This window comes from Phoca vitulina, unplaced genomic scaffold (genome assembly GCF_004348235.1).
Source record: "Phoca vitulina isolate PV1807 unplaced genomic scaffold, GSC_HSeal_1.0 scaffold9, whole genome shotgun sequence".
NCBI lineage: Eukaryota > Metazoa > Chordata > Mammalia > Carnivora > Phocidae > Phoca > Phoca vitulina.
In genome coordinates this window covers 44,218,272-44,243,737 of record NW_022589712.1, presented here as the reverse complement: position 1 = coordinate 44,243,737, position 25,466 = coordinate 44,218,272, and the positions used below count along the sequence as shown (strand labels likewise).

At 45.5% G+C, this 25,466-nt stretch overlaps 1 protein-coding gene across 2 annotated transcripts in view; it reads left to right on the top strand.

The window, feature by feature from the left end:
- Positions 1 to 13,454, top strand: part of DCBLD1 (discoidin, CUB and LCCL domain containing 1) — a 60,119-nt gene extending 46,665 nt beyond the window's left edge. The window contains exons 7-15 of one of the 2 annotated variants that reach the window (XM_032408000.1): positions 4,357 to 4,397; positions 5,567 to 5,776; positions 6,574 to 6,698; positions 6,972 to 7,119; positions 7,208 to 7,315; positions 9,192 to 9,276; positions 9,508 to 9,557; positions 10,448 to 10,567; positions 12,550 to 13,454. In XM_032408000.1, coding sequence (XP_032263891.1) covers positions 4,357 to 4,397; positions 5,567 to 5,776; positions 6,574 to 6,698; positions 6,972 to 7,119; positions 7,208 to 7,315; positions 9,192 to 9,276; positions 9,508 to 9,557; positions 10,448 to 10,567; positions 12,550 to 12,815 — 1,153 coding nt within the window. In that variant the 3' untranslated portion in view covers positions 12,816 to 13,454. Of the gene's footprint in view, positions 1 to 4,356; positions 4,398 to 5,566; positions 5,777 to 6,573; positions 6,699 to 6,971; positions 7,120 to 7,207; positions 7,316 to 9,191; positions 9,277 to 9,507; positions 9,558 to 10,447; positions 10,568 to 10,721; positions 11,307 to 12,549 lie in introns of those variants that run through there. The other variant, XM_032408001.1, reaches the window with a different exon arrangement.
- Positions 13,455 to 25,466: the final 12,012 nt, after the last annotated feature.

Here is a 25,466-nt window from a genome sequence, read left to right as displayed (position 1 = left end):
CAATATTACCAAAGGTACTGAAGAAGACAGGGAACCAAAATAAGCCTCCACAGAACTACCAAGCTCCCCGGGAGATCCCTAGAGACAAGCTCTTAGTGATGAGTAATAGTTGGGAAGTGAAAAAAAAAAGAGGGCTTTTGTTAACATATACCTCTCTGTTTGCTGGTATCCTCTGCTCTTTCAGCTTCATGAGAAAAAAGTATGTCAATTGTTCAATTGTTTTAAACATTTCAACCTGAGCTTTTAATGCTTTTAGGTTTCCTCAGCTTCTGGAGTGGAAAATAAGAGCTGTTAGAACTAAATATAATCTCGCCTCATGGTCCAGGTGTCCACCCATAGAAACAGGCAGCTTGGAATGGGCCAGAGGGAGGCTTTCCTTGGGTGGAGGCCTTGTGAGAGAACGGTGATCCTCAAGCCACTGTGTTTATCTCCTGCTCCCTCCCTGCCTACCCCAGAAATGTCTTCCTGCTATCGTGACCCTGTGTTTTTTGGACAGGTTGTCACCATATAGTCTTGGTCCCCAGAATATGGCACAAGACAGAGACTACAGGCATTTCAATTTCAGGATCCAAAAGTAGGAAAAAGGAGGTCAGGGCCTGTATCCTCTGCCACTTCCCTGTCTGTGTGCAGATCACCGACCACCCCCCCTCCAGCCCCCCCACCCCGCCATTTTGCCGTGGTCCCTGCTTATGTGCAGAAAGAACACGGTCATGTTTCCCTGCTCTGTTCTCCCAGGCAGTGTGGACCATCTCATATGGTGAAAAAAAAAAACCACATAAGGGGGTTGATAGGTTCCCTAGTTAGCATAAATGTAGTGACTCTGATGTCATTTTGAGAAAGTTATACAGTAGTTTTTTTCCTTCCCCTTCTGCTTTTTATCTAAATGTATTACAGCTTAGTTTAGCAATACTGTAGTTCAAATGGGGATTCTGACTCCAAGTTGTAATATTGTTTTTTAGGAAAATGTATCTTAAGTTCCAAAGAACCGATTGATGAATTCATAGGTAAACTTAGGGACCAATACCCATTTCTGGATTGAGGTGTGGCTTAAGCTCACAGGAGAGGGGATTTCGAAGCAGTGGCTGAAGTTAGGGGTAGAAACTGGTTAGGTCACCTTCATGAAGAAGGCAAGCCTTGGGTTTGGTGGAAGGCAGGAACCAGGCATATGGGGACATGGGAGCAGAGTCAAGGCTCAGAGAGGGACATGAAAGGAGTCGTGGCAGTCAGCACACCAGGCTCATGTCCAGGGCCCTGGCTGGTGGGTGGCTGAGGGAAAAGGCAGAGCTCCCACCGGCAATTTGAGTCGGGGGCTGCGGGTGGGGTAACTGGAGAGGGTATTCCAGTCCAAGGCTTTCACAAGCCACCCAGTGATGCTGTATGTAATCTGCAGAAGGCAGTCATCCACTAAGGATTGGGTGCCGGCTGCACTCTGATGGACAGGCTCACCGCTCTGTCTTGGTGTTCTCTGCTTGCTATAGAGAGGACTCCCCTCTGCTTTCCCCCTGGAGAGGACTTTTAGCTTGGAGAGGCCCCAAAGTGTTCTTTTCCTATTGTGTGACCAAAGACAAATCAGTCCCAAATTTAAGATCTAAATGCCTAGTAGCAGAGTACCTTTAGAAAGTAAAATCCTTACTCAAATAAATAAAATTTATATATTTGTGTATTATAAATTCATTTTATATACACATGCATGTATTTTATACATACATGTATGCATGTACATATAGGTACTATATATAAAGAAATGTATGCATGCATTATATATGCATATATACACACATATGTATGTACATATATTTTTTCACTTATGTATTTGCCTCAAGGTTTGTGGAACATAAATATTATCTCCTGATTTATAATAAAAGTGATTGCTTATACACAGTAAGCTGTGTCGGCTTGACCTTGACTTTTGAGGATCTGTTTCTGTTTACATTTTTTATGGTCTAATATATCGACACCAGGGCACTACTTCAGAAAGATGCCATCCTGTGGCCTAGATTTGTTGGGAGCCACATCTCCAGATAGGAACAGAGAATTGGCCTCTGGTTTTAAATCTGTTTTTTGGAATCTCTTGCTTATGTTTGTATACATTTCAGTGCTTCTTTTGTAGAAAAAAAGGACCGTAAAAAGTTGAACTTGTACTATGAGGATTTTATTTTACTTTTGAAAAAAAAATTATTTAAACTACTTGAAGAGAAGTAGACACGTTCTCAATTACTTCTGGGCTTGAGACAGATGAAGTCTCTTTATATAAGTCAATATTAAACGTTCATGCAGAGTCCAGAAATCTCAACCACGAATGAATCAGGAAGAGTTTTGCTCCACATTCCATGTAGTTATTTGAACAAACTGTTCGATTTTTGTTTTGGTAAGAAGAGAAAGTCCAGGTTTATATCAAGGTCCCTTCTTCCTTCTAGCTCTGATTTTGCTCTGGCTTTTTGTCCTGAGCAGAGAAGAGTGAACTACATGCGGACACATGTCTTCCACTCCTCCTGACTCCCAAGTCTTCAGGGGGCAGTTGTTTTTCTCTGTGCCCGTGTGCTGCTGGGGAAGCAGTGTGCATGCGGTCATTGAACTTGTGTTCCCACGCATGATTGTTTGGTGTTCAGGAAAAAGCTCTGCCACTGAGGAAGAAGGAGTCCCTAAAGTAAATATCTAGGGTTCTTCTGGGATTCATCCGGGTCGGGTCACTTCCTTGATTTGAGGAGACCAGAATGGAATCAGGAAGAGAGGCTGACCTCAGACCAAGGGTGAAGGCTCACACCACCAGCAGCGAAAGCTTTGCTTTTTCAGTTGACATCAGCCTCTTCTTGATGGCTTCTCGAGCCCCCGGGGAAGGCCGGCAATTCCAGGCATCTGATTGAATGCATTCACCCTGACGTGTGACTGCCTCAGAACCCCAGCCTCCTGGAGGGTTTTCGTTTTTAGGAGAGGAGGCTCATTTACCCATAGAATTCTCCAAGTGGTTGTATTTAGTTTAATAGAGTGCAATGGAAAAATGTATTGCAGCTGATCACGGGTGAAGAGCCAGGCAGAGAGCCGTTGGGAGTAGAGCCTCCCCTGGCGGTGTCTTCCCAGGGATAACGCCACAGTTACCCTTCTTCCCCTAACTTCTCTTTTTCAACAACAACAAAATAAATATTTTAGTGTCTCATGGCAGCGGCAGCGAGTTGAGGCCCTCCGAGTTGCCACAATATCAGGTGCTTTATTTGGGCAAAATTTCAAGTGTAATACTTAGTGCAGGAATGTTAGGAAAAAAATGGAAAAAGCAGTCAAATAGAGGCTCTAAGTAAATTAATAGAACTTGGAATGTGAACCACGTGCACCTTTCTTTAGAAGTTAGGAGAGCTGGATCTTCACCCCGGCTTTGGCACGAACTGTGAATTGAGGCAAGCGGGTCCGCATCTACATGTGAGAAATGATGGCTGCCTGCATTGTATTCAGTGCAGCGGGTATAACAGAACCTTCATGTGGGATGGCAGGGCTGTGGAGTCTCCGCTCGAGAGTGGACAAAGAATATGAACGAAAAGGTCCATTCCGGGGACTTGGACCACCTGGTACTTCTAAACAATGGTCCCAGAGCTTTGCTGGGAAGGTTCTTAGACTCTTGTCCAGACTCTTTCTGGGTTTTCTGTGGATTTCACCATTCAGTACTCTCTCTGTCCATGGTTGCTGGTTGTAATTCAGAGTTAAAACATTTAAATAACAAGCAGTCCTCTCAGATTGTAAAGTAACTGCACACAACAGTGGCATCTACCTCTTGGTGCATTTCTCGAGTATCAGTATACTGAGTACTATGCATGCAGGATTCATCTTGAGAACTTCACATTTTCTACGTAGTTTCACACTGTTGAGTTGGTGAGGGGCTTACAAAAAGGTAAATACAGTCTTGGGCCTTCGGGATCTCTTCTCCACGGAAGGAGACAGCTGCAGAGTGAGGTCGATATGATGTTTGCCTCTGGGTGCACCACAAGCTGTAGAAATCCTAGAGTCCACAGGCCCCGGGGTTAATGCCAGCTCAGCAGTAGGACTGTCCCGCAGCGGCGAGGCCCAGCTCAGGCCGGTCAGTGAGATGCTATGAGTTTTCTCCCGCTGCACCTTGTCATCCAGAGGGAGGGTGGTTCACGGATGTAGGGATGAGTGTGACTGGGTGGCGTTAGTAACGTTGCTTCCCTTCAGTGGTCCTGAGTTTCTCTATAAAAGGCCAGTGATGAAGATGGTAAGAGCCTTGCTGGGGTGCGGTGAGGACCCCGTGAGGTGCGGGAAGGCTCCATGACGCCTGGGCTGTGGTGCTGTGTCCGTCGTTGTGATCCAGGTAAGCAGCTCACCTCCTCCTGTTTGTGTTTATCATTGCAGCGGTTCCCTGTCCGACAAGCGATTTCTCTTTACCTCCAACGGTAAGGATCCAGCTTTCCTTAAGAATTTGATATTTTAGGGGGCGCCTGGGTGGCTCAGTTGTTGGGCATCTGCCTTCGGCTCAGGTCATGATCCCGGGGTCCTGGAATCGAGCCCCGCATCGGGCTCCCTGCTCTGCGGTCCCCCTCTCCCACTCCCCCTGCTTGTGTTCCCTCTCTCGCTGTGTCTCTCTGTCGAATAAATAAAAAACATCTTTAAAAAAAAAGAATTTGATATTTTAACGTCTTCAGTGGTGGTTTATTCTCCCATCCCCCTCCCGCGCTGTAGTTTAAGGGTTTTGTTTTCCTCCCCCGCAGGTCACACAGCACCAAGTGCGCTGTAACTTAAAAATACCGAGACAGGAACTCAATTAGCACGAAGTACAGAATACTTTTCTCTGTAATCGAAGCTCTTTCAAACTTTTGCCAAAAAAACGATGAAAATGCAGAATGCCATTTATGTTAAGATAAAATTCCTTTCTGTTAGATTTTAACAGGAAAAGCTTTTAAATATTAGTTTGATTTGTGGTTATCTTGAATAAAGTGCCCGAACACGAGTGTGTGAAATAAGGGCTTCTTAGCCCCTCCCTCATGGAATATATTCTGTGTAAATATTCTCTCAGCATAAAGTAAAATATTTCCAGACAACAATATGAATATGTCTTCTTTGTCCAGGAGAGGAGTGTGGCCTTTATTTGCCAACCTCCACATTGTCTTGGACATGACAATGATGACGTTGAGTACAATTTACTGATCTTCAGAGCACCCGGATGTCCGTCCTCTTCAAGGACACAGACAATAGAGTCCTCTCTGATCAAGTGAGAAGAACCTTCAGCATTTGAAACACATTTAAGACACGTCGTACTTTGCTGAAATGAGGGTGAATTTAGAAGTCTAGGAAGGAAAATCTACAGTAGGAACAGAGAGACGTCATTTATAGGGGATGCGACTTCAGTGAGGTCCATTAAAAAGAAAAGCAGCAGTTGTAAGGGACCACAGTACAAATGAGTCAGATGAAAAGTCTGGGCCATTAAAAAACTAATAAACAGTTGATTTGATATCAGAATGGAAGTAAATCAACTGAATAATTCTAGTTGAAATGGAGTACTTTTTTTTGCTTTCATTTTCTGTTTATATCTAAAATACTTTCTTGGCCTTTTTTTTTTTTTTAGGTTGCAGCAGATCATTGAGTTTGGAACCTGACACACAGATCAGAGCTTCTTGGCAGTGGGTCAGTGAGATGGGAGAACAAGTTCACTGGTCTCCTGGCCAAGCCCAAGTTCAGGGCCAAGACCTGTCATGGGCTTCGGGGGACAGTGGCAAGAACCGTAAACAGCGCGAGTGGCTGGAGACCGATTTGGGAGAGAAAAAGAAAATAACGGGTACAGTTTCACAAATGCAAACTGACGGGCAGTTGAAATTATGTTTCTGAGCTACATAGGCGCCTCTTTCTCTACCTCAAAGTATTCTGTGTCTTTTCTAAAAGTAACAAGGCTTCGCATTGTCTTGATGGGAAGAACCTGTGTGCAGATTCTAAGTGTGGCTATAAGGAGTAGATGAAACCTTTTTTTTTTTTTTAAAGATTTTATTTATTCATTTGACAGAGAGAGAGAGCACAAGCAGGGGTAACAGCAGAGGGAGAGGGAGAAGCCGACTCCCCGCTGAGCGGGGAGCCCAGTGTGTGGCTTGATCCCAGGACCCTGGGATCATGACCTGGGCCGAAGGCAGATGCTTAATGGACTGAGCCACCTGGGCGCCCCTAGAAGAAACCTTTTTTTTTTTTTTTTTAAGATTTTATTTATTTATTTGACAGAGAGAGACACAGCGAGAGAGGGAATACAAGCAGGGGGAGTGGAAGAGGGAGAAGCAGGCCTCCCGCCGAGCAGGGAGCCCGATGCGGGGCTCGATCCCAGGACCCTGGGATCATGACCTGAGCCGAAGGCAGACGCTTAACGACTGAGCCACCCAGGCGCCCCCTAGAAGAAACCTTTTTATGGCATGTTGTCAGTGTGGAAACACTCAGCTGTGGTCAGGTTTCAAAATGCAAATAAGAAAAATTGGCCTGCAAAATGATTTAAGATTTCAAGTGAGGAAAAAAAAAAAAGAAAGAAAAGAAACCTGGTATTGTAATACATGCTACATTGTAAAATCTAACCTATCAATAATATTTTCTTACAAGGAATTATGACCACAGGATCCACACAGTCGAATTTCAACTTTTATGTTAAGAGTTTCGTGATGAAGTTCAAAAACAGCAACTCCAAGTGGAGGACCTATAAAGGAATTGCGAGTAATAAAGAAAAGGTAAGAGAAACTTGAGAGGAAAGAACTGAGTGGGAGAGTGGGTCTCCAGAAGTTTTATCAGGGTGTTTCCAGAGACCAGATCTGCAGCACCACCCTAGTCAGGGCACGCAGTCTTTGTTGGCAAAGCCTTGCGTCTGCACTACCAAGCGTGCCGCAGAACCAGCTCAGACCTAGGTTCCTGGCTCTGGTGTCCTACAGCCAGGTAGGACTGGGGTGGGAAGACGGATGCGCTAACCACTAGCCTCTTCAGGTCAAAGTTATTTGACTCTACAGGTGTTTCAGGGCAACTCTAATTTTCGGGATCCAGTGAGGAATAATTTCATCCCTCCCATCGTGGCCAGATACGTGCGGGTTGTCCCCCAGACATGGCACCAGAGGATAGCCTTGAAAGTGGAGCTCTTTGGCTGCCAGGTCACACAAGGCAAGTCAGCGAGTTCCTCGGTTCGGATCGTGCCCTTTGACAGGTAGTTGTTACTAATGTGGTTCTTCCAACCTCTTCTCTGCCTCAGGTAATGAGTCGTTGGTGTTGCGTAAAACAAGTCCAAATACTGTCGGTTCCACTGAAAGAGAAGATGAGACGATCACAAAATCCGTCCCCTCTCCGGAAATGCCCACAGGTAGAGCAGTTCCTTTTTTGTGGTTTCCTCAGGAGCATAACTGGACTCCGTGTGATTATTACAGTAGCTTCAACAAAAACTTTTTTCTCTGTCGTATGAATGTCCGGAGTCCGATGGCTCTGTGTGTAAAATGATGTATCTCCACAGCTCTTTGGTGTAATATTGTAAGTAGAGAAAGTAGTATTTGCCCTTCAAACACCAGGTAAAGATTTTATGGAAAAATAATAGCACCTCCATACAATGGAATACTCTGCAGCCATGAAAAATAAATGTGTTTAGTAATAGAGGAAGCTAGAGACAGAGACAAACTTAAGAAAATACACAAAGGACGGGGTAGTCCATATAGCACTCTATCATGTGTGCAAAAAAGGGGATAAAGAGGGGCGCCTGGGTGGCTCAGTCGTTGAGCGTCTGCCTTCAGCTCAGGTCATGATCCCAGGGTCCTGGGATCGAGTCCCGCATCGGGCTCCCTGCTCAGCAGGGAGTCTGTTTCTCCCTCTCCCTCTGACCCTCTGCCCGCTTGTGCTCACTCTCTCTCTCTCTCAAATAAATAAATTTTTTTTTAAAAAAAGGCACTAAAGAATGAATATATAGAGATAATCATTCCAATATCTCTGGAAGAATGTCAAGAAACATAATTTGGCTTCCCATAGAGGAGGAACAGAGGTAGGAGGGAGACTTTTGTATACTTTTTGAAGTTTGAACGTGTAAATATATAATCTATTCAAGTAATAAACATTAAAAGTCATTTATTTTTTCAGAATATAAGATATAAATATGAAAATAAAAATAAGCCATAAATTAGCATCCACAGATAATCACCATACTCCACTGTATCCGATCAACTATATTTATCTATAACTTTGAGAAAAGATGGTAGCATACCACATACTTTGTTCTGTAGCATATATTTTTTCTCTTAACATTGGATCATGAGCATCTTCCCGTGTTATTAAGCAGTTGAAAAACACAGTTGCTAATACCTTTATAGTATTTTTTCATATGGATATACCGTCACTTAGTTAACCATTCCCCTGTTGTTGGATGTTTAAGTTCTTAGATTTTTCCCAAATCTCCACTCTGGTAAATAACACCGCTGTTATTTACGACTTTTGTTCCTTTTGAAGGTGCTTATATGGCCCCTCCCTCTCCCCCCCCCCCCCCCCCCCCCATTTCATGAACTACACATTTCCACTCCTGATCATCCCTTTGTTTTCTTCTCAGGGATCACAGATAAAGGGTGAAGAACAAATATTTCTCTTTTAGTTTCCATAGTGTCTACAAGCTTGGGGCCTCCTTTAGTAGCTGTTAAAGTGACTTCCTTTTTTGAAGTAGGAAGACACGGTATTCCGTGGGCAGAGTGGAAATGCTGTCTGAGGTGATCAGTCTGCATTTCCTCTCAGCCCTCCGCTCCAGAGCCCTAGTAACGGGAAGCCCAGGGCTCTTCTCCCCTTCCCCCCCCACCCCCCAGCTCCTGTTATTGTTCACGTGCAAAGCCTCCCACCACCTGGGGGAACTGGTTCCTTGAGCTGATTACCTCCGGGCCAGCTGGGTGGGCCAGTTTGAAACCTCCCCCGCCCAGTTCTGATTTTGGAGTCTAATGTTGTCCAAACAACAAGCTCAGAGTAGCTGTCAATCCCTGAGGACCATCAAAAATTGCCTTTTTGGAAAATAAAAGAAAAGTTATTTTCCTAAACTTCAGCCAGGATTTTGAATCCTCTCTGTTTGCTTTCTGATATCAGGAAATGCCTAGCACATATTCATTTTCCCCATATATTAAACTGTTGAAGACCCTTCAAGTCAGTGTTGAGTTTTAGATTGTGAACTTGGGCTGCAGCTCATTTCTGTTGTAATGTGGCGGCTTCCCCCTTCCCAGGAATAAACATCACAGCTGTTGCTATTCCGCTGGTGCTCCTTGCCGTGCTGCTTGCTGGAATGGGAATCTTTGCAGCCCTCAGAAAGTATGTGACTTGACATTTTTAAGTTTCTTCTCTATGCAAATAACCACAAAACCAAAATGTTTGCTTTCCAGATGTTCATGTGTAGAAAAGCAGCATTACTTTGGCCAAGATAAAATGTTAATATATGTTTTAAGAACAAGTTGGGTAGGGGTAGAAAGTATAATGTATTCTTCTCTAAACAACATTTATCACTTAGAAACCTTTTCAAGTAGGATTCTTTTGTCTCTGTAGGAGGAAGAAGAAAGGAAATCCATATGGATCAGCTAAGGCCCAGAAAACAGGTTGGTTTACAGAAAACTCTATCTACGGTTTTATTCTGTCTTGCAGAAGGGACAGGTCTGCTGATTAAAAGCATGATTAGGTCTGTGGCCCACACTTACATGGTTAAAAAAATAAGCTCTATAGCCTTTAAGGTTGCAAGCCTAAAAGAAATGGAATATTGTGTCCTATCTCCTTATTTCAATTGGGAGTTTTCATGGCCAGTTACTTTTACTTTTGTTCAGCATTATCCCATCATTTATCAACATTCAGGGTTTTTGGCCATTGGAGTTTAGGCCACCCCAATGCCTGTCACCCAGGAGAAGTTATAAAAGCCCCATTTTCACAAAGTATGTTGTCCAGCACACTCCGCATCTCCAGGCTTCCACAGTATTTCCCATTCTGGGAAAGTGAAGGAAGAACCAGGCAGGGTTCAGGTTCAGGTTGCAGAGAATCCTTAGGACTACACGATGCCCATGCAATGAGTCAGCCACGGTCCAGAGAGAGGGCAGCAGGGCAGGACCCCTCAGAATCTTAGGGGCACTTTGGGACACCCCCTCTGCAGGGTCTCAAGAGCCGGATGTGTTGACTCCTGAGACACGAGTGTCGCGTCTGTGCAGATGACGGGAAACCATGCCCCCCACGTGTGTAACATAGGGATAATCTGGGACGTGAGGGGTACACAGATACATAGCAAAGGCAAGTGGAAAGCGTGGTCGGAATGCTGTCCGTTGTTGTTGTAACGACCACAGCATGCTGTTTCTACCACATATATCTGAGGAGCCGTGGCCATGCACTTACACATAAGGTCAGCCGGCAGGAGGCGGTCTGACCCCCGACTCGTTGAGAAACACATCATGGACAATGTGTGTTACACTTCTGAGATATTAGTTTCCTGTTATCTTTATTCCAGACTGTTGGAAGCAGATCAAATATCCCTTTGCCAGACATCAGTCTGCTGAGTTCACCATCAGCTATGATAATGAAAAGGAAATGACGCAAAAGTTAGATCTCATCACAAGTGATATGGCAGGTAAGGGTTAAGCCTCTGGGACGGTGCTCTGGGGTCAGACGTGCTGCTTCTGGGAGGGGGGAGACCAGGAGGGAAATAAGATGAAAACCCTTGTGTTTAGATGAGGCCCAATAAGTCAGTAATGTGTATAGTCTTCTTTCTTAACTCTGCACAGAGTTGCAAACGGACACTGAGATCTCTCTCAAAAGCCCATTCAGACAAGGCCATTACACCAACAGGAGCTAGAGCAGAACTATAGCAATGGCCCCTGAGGTACCACGAGAATCTGGAAGCCCTGAATTAATCTGTTACTAAGGTTTTGGTGAAGACACTAAGAAAGAGGGCCTGGAAAGCACAGTTCCTGGCCTTGTGGAAGACGAGCTAGGAGATGAACGATGCCGTCCAGTGTTAGAATGGCCTCTGAGGCCGGATTAGCCATTCCTGAGAGTCAAGCTTCTCAAACTGTCCTTGGGGAAGGATCAGTTTTGTTGTTTGCCTTTTAAAAAATTATTTCTAATCCATCAAGAACTAATAAATTTGTAAAATACAATTCACGTGACCCTTGAACAACAAGGGGGTTAGGGATGCCGCCCCCCTGCGCAGTCAAAAATCCATGTATAACTTCTGACTCCCCCAAAACGTAACTGCTCATAGCTTATTGCTGACCAGAACAACCTACTGTTGACTCCATCCTTACAAATAACATAAACAGTTAACACATACTTTGTATGTTATATGCATTATATATTGTATTCTTACAATAAAGTGAGAGAAAATATTATTAAGAAAATCATAGAGGAAAATACATTTCCAGTACTACGCTGTATTGAAAAAAAAAATCCGCCTATAAGTGGACACACACAGTTCAAACCCCTGTTGTTCAGGGTCCACTGTAAAAATGAGGAGCAATAATGACATTTTTAAAAAGATATACAAAATACAAAGCTCTAAGGCTTTTATTAGGCTCAGTGGACATAAAGGTACTCTCAAATTGCCGTGAGTTTCTAAACACTTGCTCTGAATTTGTGTACTTGTCTTTTTGCAGACCTGTCTCGGTTCTCAGATATGTAGGCATCTGCAGACCGCACTCCCTGAGGAGCACTGCTTAGCTTCTCGCTACCCATAGTGCATTCTGAGGGCCAGCAGCATCAGGGAGCTTGCCAGAAATGCGGGCTTTCAGGCCATGCCCCAGGCCTACCGACCCAGAAGTTCCCAGGTGGTGCGTGTGTGTATCAAAGTCGGAAAGCTACCAGTGGAAAGCTTGCTTGAGCCACTTCAGGGCAAAGAGAGCATCTCTCCCCACAAAATCCATCTTCTTATTCCTTCATCCCCGGTCCCCGACAATTCTAGTGCTACCTTGTAGATAGAACAAGGGGAGGAAAGACCCCCTTCTCTGTCCTCTTCCTTTCATTGTTCTTTAGCTTCTGGTGCAGCCTGTTGCCCTCCCCCACTGTGTGGTCCTTCTTGGGCACCTTGACTGTGTGAGCCCCTGAGTCTCGCTCTTCCCCTCACTTAGTCACAGTCTCTCTCTTCAGCAGTCTCACCCCCCCCCACCCCCCCCCCCCCCCCCCGCCGACGCCGGCTTCAGAGCTCCCAATAGAGAGCCCTTCCTTGCATTTTTGTCTCCTCAGTCGCTAAGCCCAGACTTCCCTCGCTTTCCCCAAGAAGTGAGTAATTCTCACCTGCTGGACGCCTCTACCTGCGATGCGGGTGCCACCAGTTCCTCAGTGGGCCCAAAATTGAACCCCTTGTTCCTAACCCTCCCCACGACTGCTCCATACATTCTCTTCCCAGTGGCTTCCCAGCTGTGTATCCCAGGCTTCTGGGCTTAACACCTGGGAAGGGGCCTTGGCTGCCCTCTTTCCTCACGCCCCACACTGCTGATAATACATTTCTCTGAGTCATGTCTCCAAAGGGTGGCCTTTCCAAGGCTGCTGCCAGACCCCTAGTGTGTGACTTACACTTTTCCTTTTTTTCTCATTTTTTGATCTTTCCTTCTTCAGTCGGCTTCCAGGTTACCTCTGCCTGTGCCAGTCTCTTTAGAATCCTCAGTAGTTTCTACAGAAGTAAGCCAAACTTGCCAGCAGGGCACTGGCACTCTATGAAGGAGCCTGCGGTAACAGCATACACCTGCGACCGGAGTTCCACCTCTGGCTCCACTGGCTGCCAGCTGGGTGATCTTGGAGAGGTTACTTCATCTCAACCTGCTTCCGTTTTCCGTTTGTCAAATGGAGTAATAGTCACTACCTCTTCTTTGTACTTTTTTTGAGGATTTCACTGACTGATAATATCTTAGACTAATGCCTGGCACAGAGTAAGGACTCAATAAGTGGGAGCTTTATCGTTACCATCGCCATTATCATTAGTCCCCAACCTACTGTTTTGGTCTTCGTATTCCATTAAACTACGCCATGTCCCTCATACTCTGGCCACATCAAACTCCGACTCTTCCCATGGTTTTTAATAGGTTGTTGAATCACCGTTCCCGTTCCACCTCCAAAATCTGGCATCTCAGGAGCCAGTTTGAGAGCTCCATGCGGTGTTTTCCCCTTACCCCCGCAGGTGTGGGCAAGTGTCATCTCTGCCTTCTCTAGGTTCCCGCGCTGCGCTGAGGCTTCCTAACGCACGGGTTCGGCTGTGTAAGCCCCTGTGTGTGGCACCTCCGCCTTTTACACCTCGGGCTCTCTCACCCTGCCTGCTGCATCGCAGGCACTCAGCCGAGTTGGCTCCGCAGAGCACCCCTCTCCGCAAACAGCCGGCTTGCCCGGGCGTCCGTGTGCCACACACACGGTGCGTCTCCTGCGCTTCTGATTTCAGATTACCAGCCGCCGCTCATGATTGGCACCGGGACCGTGACCAGGAAGGGCTCCACCTTCCGTCCGATGGACACCGAGGCGGACGAGGCCGCGCCGAGCGCCGAGGCCGGCAGCCACTACGACTGCCCCCTGCCGGCCGGCCGCCACGAGTACGCCCTGCCCTTGACCCACCCCGAGCCCGAGTACGCCACGCCCATCGTGGAGCGGCACGCGGCGCGGGCGCACGCCTTCTCGGCGCAGGGCGGCTACCGCGCGCCGGGACCCGGGCCGGCGCACGCGCAAACGCACGCGCACGCGCTCCCGGCCGGCGGCGCGTCGTACCAGACGCCGCCGCGCCCCGCGACCGCAGCCCGGAGTCCGGGCTACGATCAGCCGACAGCCGGCGGCCCGGTCGCGGAGCCCGTCCACCCCGACTACCAGGAGCCGCGGGCGAAGCCGGCCGCCAGCGCCGCCTACGCGGCCCCCCGAGACTGCCTCCAACCCCTCAGCCCCACAGCCATGACTGCTCTCTTGTGAGCACACTGTGAAAGCAACCTGCTGCGGTACCGGCCGGCGGGCTGTGTGCGGCCCTGGAAGACGGGAGATGGGGTCAAGTGTGCGTGTGTGTGCGCGCGTGTGCGTCGGTGTGCGCGTGGGTGTGCCTGAGATTTCATAGGCTCCTGCGGTGGAGTCCTAGGGACCACCTCACCTGTTTACAAAGTAGTGCATCTGGTTTTGTTAGGGCAGGAGTCTGTTGGGTTTTGTTGGGCTAGGAAAATGAAAATTCTCAGAGGGCATTTTCATTTCTCTAACTGTGATATTGAGCTGCTTTGGTATAAAATGTGCAATCTGTACAGAGTTGTATTTAACATGAATTAAAGTAACTTAAGTTCGCTTTATCAGATTTTACTTCTGCACAGAGGCTAAGTGGGAGAATGCAGCTGTTGCAAAAACGTGTATAATAGTATGTTCACCCTTTAAGTCTATTTTATCTGATACTGTGTTCGCAGCAGGTCTGTTTAAACTTAATCTTGTTGTTATTGTGGCTCATTTCCTTTCCTTTGATAACTAGAACTAAAAGCATTGCTAACATTCTTCTGGAAGGAATGAAATTACTTGAAGCATGAGAAACACACCAGGGTGGTTGTTAGCAATTATGATTGTAGATTAAAACAAAACACAGTACCACACAACCACCTCAGCAGCTGCCTGTTCCTGACTCCACTTGGGATGGGATGTGCGGTGGCCCGTCAGGGCGCCCGCCGAGCAGGAAGGAGGTTCCTGCGGGCCGCAGGGGGCCTCCCTGCCTGAGGGACCTTCATCCCACTTTGCTTCCTCCTCACCTCGGGCCCAGCAGATACTGTATGGCTTTCCCAGGCAAATCCACCTTTTCAAACTGTCTGCAAAGCCAAGTGCTGAGACGTAGCAGCAACCAAAACTGCTCTCCCAACAAACTGAATGAAGGTGGCACAGTGATTACAGTCTGAATTACTGTGTCAGATGCTTTTGTACCTAATTAAAAATATTGCTGAGGTCAGATGCCCACACTTTGCATGACTTTCTTCAGAAAATAACACATTGTAACTATGAAACGCAAAGTTATTTGAGGTGTGTTCTTAACAAAAGGGACCGAGGCCAAATCTACATAAAGCTTTTTTCTACTGAGATGGTTGGGAACTGATTTTCTTACAAAATCAGCATTGTCTCTAATTCCAGATTAGCCCAAACCTCAGCTGTACCTCATGTTCAGTGCTTTTAATCTGTTTGCTTTGAGTTCACTGTGGACGATTTGCCCTCTTTTGCCAAAGAGGAAAGTGTGTGTTTAACAAAAAATGTGGACCAAAAAAATCCTTTACCTAAAAAATGTATTACGATTCTGTTTGTAGAACTATGACTTTCTGTGAAACTATAAATATTAAAATAGGGTGTTGGAAGTTGACAGACTTTTTGGGTATTTTAGAGGATAAACCGTTTACTTTGTGGAGTTTACGTGGTTTTATATGCATACTAATTGTAATAATAAACTATGCCAAATCACAGTGCCCCTCCCTCTCACTGGTGTCCTGCTGGCCAGGCTGTTGAAGGCCTCTGAGGCTGAGCCTTCCTAAAAGGGCAAGTGATTACAGTGGAAAGAGCTGGGTTTGTTGTCAGACAGGTCTTGGTTCCAGACCCTGATCAGCCGCACAATAGCTGAGGGATCTTGAGCCAGTTATTTTGGAAATAAATGAAGACCGACCAAGCAAGTGAAGTCTCTTCAAGCTTGCTATAGCAAGGGAGTCTGCCACCATCACTTGCATTTTGGCAGAGAGAGGCCAAAGGGCAGCAGAGGGCTGGAAAGCTTCATGGTGGAAAAGGAGGGAGGGCTGCAGGTGTGCCTTGATTGGAGGCTGTTGGCCTGGGGAAGCTGTAGGATGGATTAACTAGATAACTGGTTAGGGATCCGTATCTGGCTTTCTCTGCTTAGCCCTAGGTTGGAAGTGGAGACAGAAATTAGAGAGGCTATCAGTTAGTAATCAAATCTTAGTGATTTGGAGTTGACTAGCAGACATTCTTTTTTTTTTTTTAAAGATTTTATTTATTTGACAGAGAGAGAGAGACAGTGAGAGAGGGAACACAAGCAGGGGGAGTGGCAGAGGGAGAAGCAGGCTTCCTGCCGAGCAGGGAGCCCGATGCGGGGCTCGATCCCAGGACCCTGGGATCATGACCTGAGCTGAAGGCAGACGCTTAACGACTGAGCCACCCATGCGCCCCGACTAGCAGACATTCTTGCTTCCTGGTCTGACTTCTGCAAGCCTGACTTCTAGCACGGGCTGGCTTTCTGGGCTGGTTCCTGTGGATAATGGGTTGCTTTCCTGCGCTTATTGCTGTGGGTTTGTAAATCAGAGTTCTGTTTTTATATTTGGTCTGTCCGTTATCCATTTGTATATTCAGTCTGTCGTCTCTAACCCTTAGCCCAGTTTCTTCTTGTGTAAAAATGATGTTAAGTGCCTTCCTCCAAGGCTTACAAGTTAAGAATTAGTCGGGACAACATTTATCAAAGTTTTTGTTCTATAATTGGCTGTTTGTCTAATCCAGGCCCTCGGTGGGCTGCATGTAGCCTTCTAACATTAAAATATTAGTCCACAGGAATAGACTTGTTTACAGTGAATTAAAGTTATTTTCATCCATCACATTTCTTCCCTGTACTCATGATCTAATCATGACAGAGAGGAGAACAGGACTTTGTTTTGGACCAGCACTTCCCCAGGGTGGCCTCACTGTGTAGACCGGGTGGTTGAGTGGAAAGGTCTGATAAAACCCTACACTGCCAAGCCCAAATTAGAGGATAAGAACGGAAAATACTATGCCTTTTTCAGTGTTTTGCAACATTAGCACATGTGATAAGGTGAGAATGAGATCATTCTAATTGTCTGGTGTCTTCTATGTTATCAAGTCCTATTGGGAGGCTTTGCATTCTGTCACTTCTCACAGTTGTGGCTGCAACACATCTTCTCTGACAAGCAAGACTACACTGGCCACAGAAGCTGCTGAAACTGCTCTGGGTTTTGTTTCTATTTAAAATTTTATTAATATTTGTAATCAGCCTAGAAAACATCTAGAAAGGATATGATCTGTTTATTACACTTGCTTTCGAATCTTAGCAGAAAATGAAATCAGTTATGTTATAGGCACAACTAGAGTCACCACGAATAGCCTTTCATAACTACATCCCCGCGAGGCCTTTTAGAAATACATCAGTTTGGCAGTCCCAGTGCAGGTACCGGGTTGGTCTCACTTTTCTTAAAATGCCTTTCTCTCATTCATTCGTGCACCAAATAGTTGCTAAGCTTCTGAGAGCAACGTTCACCCTGTACTTCCTTGAAAGAGCATGCCTAAGCTCGCTGGGACCGTGGAACAGTTGAGGCTGCGAATCGAGGCTAGGGCTGAGTAGTCGTGCTAGTGGTCCTTGCCCCAGACAGAGCAGTCCAGCCCCGCCCAGCGCTCTGCCTGCACCGCACCACTGTGCACCACCCGCCCAGGTCGCTCCTCTCCTCCCCCAGGTCTCTCTCCCAGCTCTCCCTCTTCTAGGAATAAATTCACCTGGAGGCTGGTAAAGATGTCTGCTCTGCCTGTGGACTGTGAATTCTGTGAGTTCATTTGTGTTCATGTTACTTGGGACCAACTCCTGCATCTTGAACCCTAGGATTCCTCTTTCTCCACCGTGACAGATTCTCAGCCATCCTGTTTTGCACTACCTACTTGCCTCTGCTGTTTTCTTTATTCACTCCTGGAATTCCTAGTGCATGTTCATTGGACGACCTCCTTCCATTTCCATCCCTGTCTCTTAGTCCCTCTTATTTATCATCTCTTTTCTTCCTGTGCTGAGTTCTGGCTAAACTCCCGAGAGACAATATGGCACAGTGGTTGGGTGCACAGACTTGAGATTGCCCGGAGGAGAAGCCGTCACCTCTCTGCGCCCGTTTCCTTGCTTGTTCTGTGGGGAGGAACAGTACTATCCACCTGCCTATGCCTGGTGTGATTAGTGGAAGCTTCTCAAGCATTGCCGGGCCCATGTGAAACACTGTATAAGATTCCGTATCATACTCCAGTTTACTAATTCCGTCTTCTATCGCATCTGCTTAATTGAACCACTGAGGTTTTCATTTCAATTTCTAAAAAATGTCTAGGTCTGTGGGTTCTTTTTCCAATCTGCCCTTTTTTACACTGTCTCGGTATCTTCTTGGGCTTTGATTCCTTCTTTTAATCATTTTATATTCTCTTTCTGATTGTCCTGTTCTCTTCATCTCATTTGGAGCAGGAGCCGCTGTGCCGTGATTTCTAAGGCTCTGGCCACGCTATTCAGTCGAACTTCTGCCGTGAGAGCGACATCGTCTGAGTTGCTCAGCGCGGCACTCGTTACTTACACGTGGCTGTCAAGCGCTGCAATGTGGCTGGACTGCCTGAGGAACACATTTTTTATTTTACTGAACTTTATTTATTTAAAAGTAAACAGCCACCTGGGGCTGCTGGCTCCTGTACTAGACAAGGGCAAATCTGTGATCTGCCCCCCTCCGTCATGGTGTCACCCCTCAGACCTCTGTTCACCCCACTCAGCCACATAAGCCTCTGGGCTGTCGCTTGAACCTGCCCGGGACACACCCACCCTGAAACCTTTGGGCTGGCTGCTCTCTCTTCCTAGAAAGTTCCTCCCCCAGATCTGTAGGGCTCCTGCTTTCACTTCCTTCAAGTCTACACTCAGAATCTCCAGGAGGTCTTCCTTCCTCTCCCTGTCTGAAAAAGAGCGTTCTTTCCAAAACATTTTCTCTCTCCGTTCCTGCTTTACTTTTCTTCGTAACATTGACCACTGTCCCACATGGCGCCGCTTCTGTTTTCTGGCTCTCCTGCTAGACCCCATCTGTTTGTCTGTTTTGTTCCCTGCAGATCCAGCACCTTGAACAGTGCTCCATAAATATTTGCTCAGTGAATGAATGGGCCGAGTTCTTGAGGCTCTGTCCTGTTTGTTGTTTCTCCCGACTCTTGTTCATGATGGTTTGTGTCTTTATATGGTTTCATATGTTTTATTGTGAGCCCTTCCTTAGCAGGGCTTTTCCCTCCCTGTGAAAAACCTCATGATAATGTCCTTTCTGAGTGGTTTTGCGTTTATATCTGTCAGGTGCCCAGGTAGGGTTGCCAGACAAAATACAGGATATCCAGTTAAATTTGAATTTCAGAGAAAGAACAAATAATTTTTTTAGTTTAAGAATGTTCTGTGTAATATTTGGGACATATGTATACTAAAAACTATTCATGTCCTATATATTTTTATTTGCTGAATCTGGCAATACTAACACCAGGAATCTATCAGCCCTGTACCAGTTTTTAGTTTAACTTTTGGGTTGGTGGTTCCTAGACTGTGCTAAAGACGTAGACCCAGAACTGTGCGTGAGGCACAGGCCCCAGGTTTTCATTTCTCGGGGGAGACTTCGCTGGTCATCCAGGGCCATTCATCCTTTGTTGTCTGTTTTATTGGGCAGATTTTTTTTAGGTTCATCCTTTCACTGTTCCAACTCCCTGTCATGCCAAACTCCAAATCTTGTCTCCTATCTTTTCAAGGTTACATACCCAGCATCTGAGTAACCAATACCCTCCCACCAGCCCCAGGATGCTCAGAGCCTCAGCTCCAGTGCTGGCCACTCAGTTTTAAAGTGTCTTCTTTAATTCTGATGCCTGGGTATTGCCCTGTATTTCTTGAGATTCGCAGGGCCTTTTAAAGAACTCTGATTTTATTGTACCTAACATCCCTAGGAACTTATAGATAGGTTTGCGTCTCATCTTGCTGGAATGATGCCTCCCCAGCAGGCAGGAGATAGATAGCGTATTTATTACAAATAGCAAAGCATTTAGAACCATATAGAACTCAGGTTTAACCTGGGATTTAATCTTTTTAACTACACGATTTCAAGCGCATTATTGGTGCTCAATCAATTAAACAAGTAGGCCACCGGCCTGAGGTGGCTTTAATGCCCTGGCGGCCTGCAGAAGCAAGCCCGAGTCTAAACCTGTAAGGGCCGCAAGGTTTCGAAATCGAATGCTAAGGACAACCAACGACGAATAGCCAACTAGGGTTAAAGCTATAGCCAATCCGATAATTTCCTTTCTTTGCTCCCCCATGTTCTCGAAGTCTTTCCCCAGGCCTCTTTGGTGGAGTGCTCCTAACCACTCCTGGTTTGGCAGCACCGGGTTAGAATCTATAAATACTCAAATAAACTTAACATTTTTAAAATGCCTCAGTTTATCCTTTAACATTGGTGATTTCTAAACCCACTTCTTAATCCCTAAAGTGGAAATGATTATACAAGGGCTGCCGTGAAGATGAATTTATATCCGTCTTTTGCATACAGTAGGTGATCAATAAATACTAACTCCTCTCTTTCCAGCCAATCTGAAGTCTGAAACTGTCCTCCAGGGGCAGCTCAGTCAGTTAAGGGCCTGCCTTCGGCTCTGGTCGTGGTCCTGGGGTCCTGGGGTCCTGGGATCGAGCCCCGTGTCTGGCTCCCTGCTCAGCAGGGGGTCTGCTTCTCCCTCTCGCTCTCTGAAGTAAATTAAAAAAAAAAAATCTAAAACTGTCCTCCAGCACCACTTCCCTTGGAGTCCTTTTCCAGTGGAGGTGGCCTTTTCTCTTCAACAGCTGCACTGGCTGTGGCCAGGGGGCAAGGCAGACCTTCCTCCCGACACCCACTTCCCACCCATTCTCACTCTCTCTCCCACTTGCAAAATCCTCTCCCTCTGTGATACTCCTGCCCCCTAGCTCTGCCACCTTTTCTTCTCGCTGTGGCACCTAATGTCCCCCAAGCCACGTTCTCCATTCACTGAGGACTTTTGCCTGGCTCAAGGTCTTCTCCATTCTTTCCCTGTGATCGCACTGGAGAATTCAGTGTCCAGCATGGTTTTTTGACGTCTCCTCTAGTAACCTCCACTCTACTGAAACTCCCTGCACAGATGTCCACACTCCTGTCCACACTCCTTCGGCAAGAACTCCAGTTCAGAGAGCTTACTAATTCTGTCTGCTCCAAACCTCCTGTTCTTTGGATTCCTCACCTTTCACCCTACCTGTGCGTTGACCTCATGAAGATACTGGATGCCCAGATAATCACCATTTTCCTCTGGTTGTTAAACTTTTTAAGTTGAATTTCCTTTCCATCCAGCATGTGAACTGTTTTGTCTCAGCATTTTCATGCTGCTGTCTTTCCAGGAACCCCAAACCTTGAGGCCCTAACGACAGAAGTCCCCCTCGGCATACCACCTGCACCTGTCCACCACAGCAGCAGGAGAACATTGTGTAACTGTTCACACCGGGGCTCTTACCAACTCCTAGTTTCCCCACTTACCTGGGGCCCATTACTCCTCAACCTTATCAAGCTGATCTTCGATAACTGCCCCTCAGCAACTGTTCCAAAGCAGTGCCACTCCTCCCACCTTCCCGTACTCTGAGGCCTTGCCACACTCCTTCCCCTCGTGGTCCTTAAAATCAGACCGGGTACCTGCCTGTCTAGCCCTCTTCCTACAGAAAACTGCATCCACGCCAGTCCTTTTCGTCTCCTGTCCTGGGTCAACGGGAAAGGGGCTCAAAACCTTCACCGGTGACCTAATCCCCATTGGCTTCTCCCTCATCTCAGATTTTGCCCCAACGATTCCCTTTTCCCATGTCCTCACCTCTCCCTCTCAACTGGTATTTGCCTCTTGGCCTATAAAGTTGTTCAAATCTCTCTCAAGTGTAAAGAATTCTCCCTTAATACCCCAAGGTCATCTCCTTGCCTGTCCCCATTCTTCCAAGAGTGATCTAACCTGGCATGTTCGTGTGCCTCAGCTCCCATTCATTCTTGTCTGATGTAACTTTTGGTCATACGTGGTTATGCATTGGCTATACATACAAAACGTAGTAACCCTTTCCATTTGTTCAAGCCGCCTTTTGCATCCCTTTAGGGATTTTAAATGGTTTTTGTGTAAGTACTGCACATTTTTTGTTTAATTTAGGCTTAGGTGTTTTCTTGTTGTTGCCATCAGAAATGGTACCACCCCCCTCCTTTTATAGATCAAGAGCTGGTATGGCCTTGCTGGAAAAAAGTATACATTCTGGAATTGGACTGCCTGTGTTCAGATTCTGCTATCGTTGTATGATAAAGAAAGTGTTATTTTATCTCTCTCTGACTCCATTTCCTTATTTCTAAGTGGAGACTGTGGTAGGATATACTTCATGGGGTTGTGGTGAAGATTACAAGGGTTAATACATGTAAAACCCTTAGAACAGTGCCTGACCCATGGTAGGCACCATGTTGGTATTAGCTATTACAGACATATTTTTTTCATTAAAAATATTTTTAAATATTAAAACGTATTTTTTCTTCCTCTTTGATTTGTTTATATTCTATTCCTTTACTAAATTTCCTTGTTTCTAGTAGTTTTTTAGTTGATTCTCCTAGTTTTTCTGGGAATGTGGTCATGTAGGCCAATAGTGCTGTTGCAACCTCCTTTACCAAATTTATATGTACACTTAATTCCATTGGCAATACGTCCCTTACCATATTAAATGTTCCTAGTATCTCCCTACTCAGCATGATGCTGGCTTAGGGGTAGCAATAGATTACAGTGAGGTGTATATTAAGAAAGCATCCGTTCATTCCTTTTTTTCCTCACCAAGAATTAGTGTTGGATTTTCACCAATTAGTTTTCAGCATCTATGGAACTAGAAGCAAATGATTTTGGGGGAGCCTGGGTGGCACAGTCGGTTAAGCTTCCGACTCTTGGTTTCGACTCAGGTCGTGATCTCAGGGTCATGGGATCGAGCCCTGCACTGGGCTCCACACTCAGCGGGGAGTCTCTTAAGTTTCTCTCTCCCTCTGCCCCTCCGCGGTGCGCTCTCTCTCAAATAAATGTCTTAAAAAAAAAAAAAACAAAGCAAATGATTTTCTTGCCTAGGATCCCTTTCTAGACCCAGCCATATGATTAATTATATCATTGGATGTCCTAATATTAAACAGTTATGGTGTGTGAGTCCATTAAACTGCTGCTGAATTCACATCAATAACATTTTATTTAGGATTTTTGCATTAATGTTCTTTCACGAGACAGGTCTTGTCATTTTCTTTGTGTCAGTCTTCATCAGGTTTATTAGCCTGACAGAAACAATTTCATTTTCTCCTCCTTTTGGTTCTTTTCTTGCTAGGCATTGAAATAATCTGCTCTTTAAACGTTTGGTAGCATTGCCTATGAAACCATATATTTGTGGTAATTTTGGGAGGAGGCAGCACTGACAGTTTTTTCCATGGAAATCTGTTTAGATTTTAAAACTTCATTCAGTTGGTTTTTTTTTTTTTTTTAGGATTTTATTTATTTGAGAGAGAGAGTGCACAAGCAGGAGGAGTGGCAGAGGAAGAAGGAGAAGTAGGCTCCCCCCGAGCAGGAAGCCTGATGTGGGACTTGATCCCAGGACCCTGGGATCATGACCTGAGCCGAAGGCAGACGCTTAACCAACTGAGCCACACAGGCGCCCCAAAACTTAATTCAGTTTTGGTAAATTACATTATCTTTGAAAAGTTTTCAAATTTATTCATATAAAATTAAAATAGTTTTTTATCACCCGTTCATTCCCTCTGTTTTTATGGTTATTTCTCCCTTATTTTGTACATTTGCCTCTACTCTCTTTTTTCATATTAGTTTAGCCAGCAGTTCATCTGTTGTCTTTTTTCCCTGAAAATTAGTTGATTTTTTTTTTTTTGGTTCAATTTTTCTGCTTTCAGAAGCAGATAACGCATTTGTTACGGTGCTCGGCAGAGATAAAAATGTCCTTACTGATGGTGAGACTGACACTTTCCCAAATGTCACAAGTATCCTGTTGCAACCCAGCTCCCTGAAGACTACGGGAACCCTGTGCACATGAAGGGCGAGGGAGGGAACATTCCCGTCTCAAGAGTCTGCAGCTCTGCCATGGAATGTCAACAGTCACCCAATTGCAGAAAATCTATTCCTAGTGAAATTCAAATCCAGCTCAACTATCATTTTTAAAAATCAAAACTTAATCAATCCTAGGCTCCATAAAACCTTGCACCATTAAAAAAATATGTAAGTGGGGGAGAAAGACTGAAAAGCTGACAGTTTCATCTGTATTTCCCTTTCTCCCTTTGTGGCCTATTAAAGTAGAATCAAGAAAGGGATTTGAGTCCTGGCTGACACCTACTAGCTGTGTAACCCTGGACAAGGAATATAACTTTCTAGTTCTCAGTTTATTCATCCTCCCAATAAAAAGTATTTTGACAATCTTCATAAAACCTTCCAGTTCTAATAGGCAGAAGTAGAATATCATATTTGGAGAATGTGCTGCCCCCTGCTGGCATTTTGACAAATTGCAAATTTTACCAATCCAAAGCAAAGACTCCAAGTTTGTGTATTTTATATTTTGTGGCTCTAATTTTCCTTCTTATACTTCCATTCATCTATCTTCCTATTTATGAGCCAGAGGTCTTTTACAATCTTATTACTTTTGCCATTCAAATCTTCCTTCCTTCCCAAATTCTTTGAAAGTTTTGTTGCAACCTCCCAATCCTGTGATGGCTTTTTAGAATTTTCTTGTGGTTCTGTTAATTTTTGCTTTATATAATTTGAGGCTATTTTAAATTAATATATACAAGGTTAGAATTATTTTAATTTTGTACTGAGTTGATTCTTTAAGAATTGAAGTAGCTTTCTCTATCCCTGGTAATGCTGCTTTTTTTCCCCTCTTGAAGCCTAGTTTCTCTGACAGGAATAATTATCTCGGCTAGCCTTTGGGGAATATATGCCCAGTGTATCTTCTTTATCATTTCACTTTCAGATTTTCTGTGTCCTTATGTTTTCAGTGTGGATTATTTTTTCCAATCTGAATTCTTTGTTTTAACAAGAGAGTTTAGTCCTTGATCAAGCCCTCTCAAATCCAATCCTAGTAGCACTTGGCACCTGGCAGTATATGCTAGCTAATTCTTACACTTGTGAGGTCTCATCTCTTTTCTCCCTTACCAGGCCCAGCACATCCACAGCCAGGCTGTGCTAGGATTTGAGCCTAGTTACTGGCCTGGCAGCCAAGAGAGGAGACGGGGGCAGTAACTGTCTGAGGGGGCGCTAGAGGGACCCACAGGACTAAGCATAGAGCTGTACTCACAACTATGATATTACAGAGAAAGAACACCAGGCAAAATCAGCAAAGGGGAAAGGCACATGAACAAAGTCCAGAGGAAATCTGGCACAAGCTCCAAGAGTCTTCTTCTAATTAAGTCACAGAGGATGAGCTGAATTCCTCCAGCAATGATGTGTAACACATGAAATACTGTCCACCGGGAAGTCGGCCTGAGCCTGGGCAAGCCTGCAGTCCAGCGTTTTTATTGGGCCTCAGTCACGGAGGTACACTCGGCCTGGCATGTATCAGAAGTCCAGATTCCCAGAAGGAAAGCAGGCGTTTAACATAAATCTTATTGTTTGTACAAAGGCTTCAGGCACAGTAAACCACCCTTATCAGTTAGGGAATGGGAGAGGGGGGACACTCCTGAAATCCAAATTGCTGGATACTAGCCAGAGGTGAACTCTGCAGGTAGGCCTTTCTAAGGAGAACAGGTTCA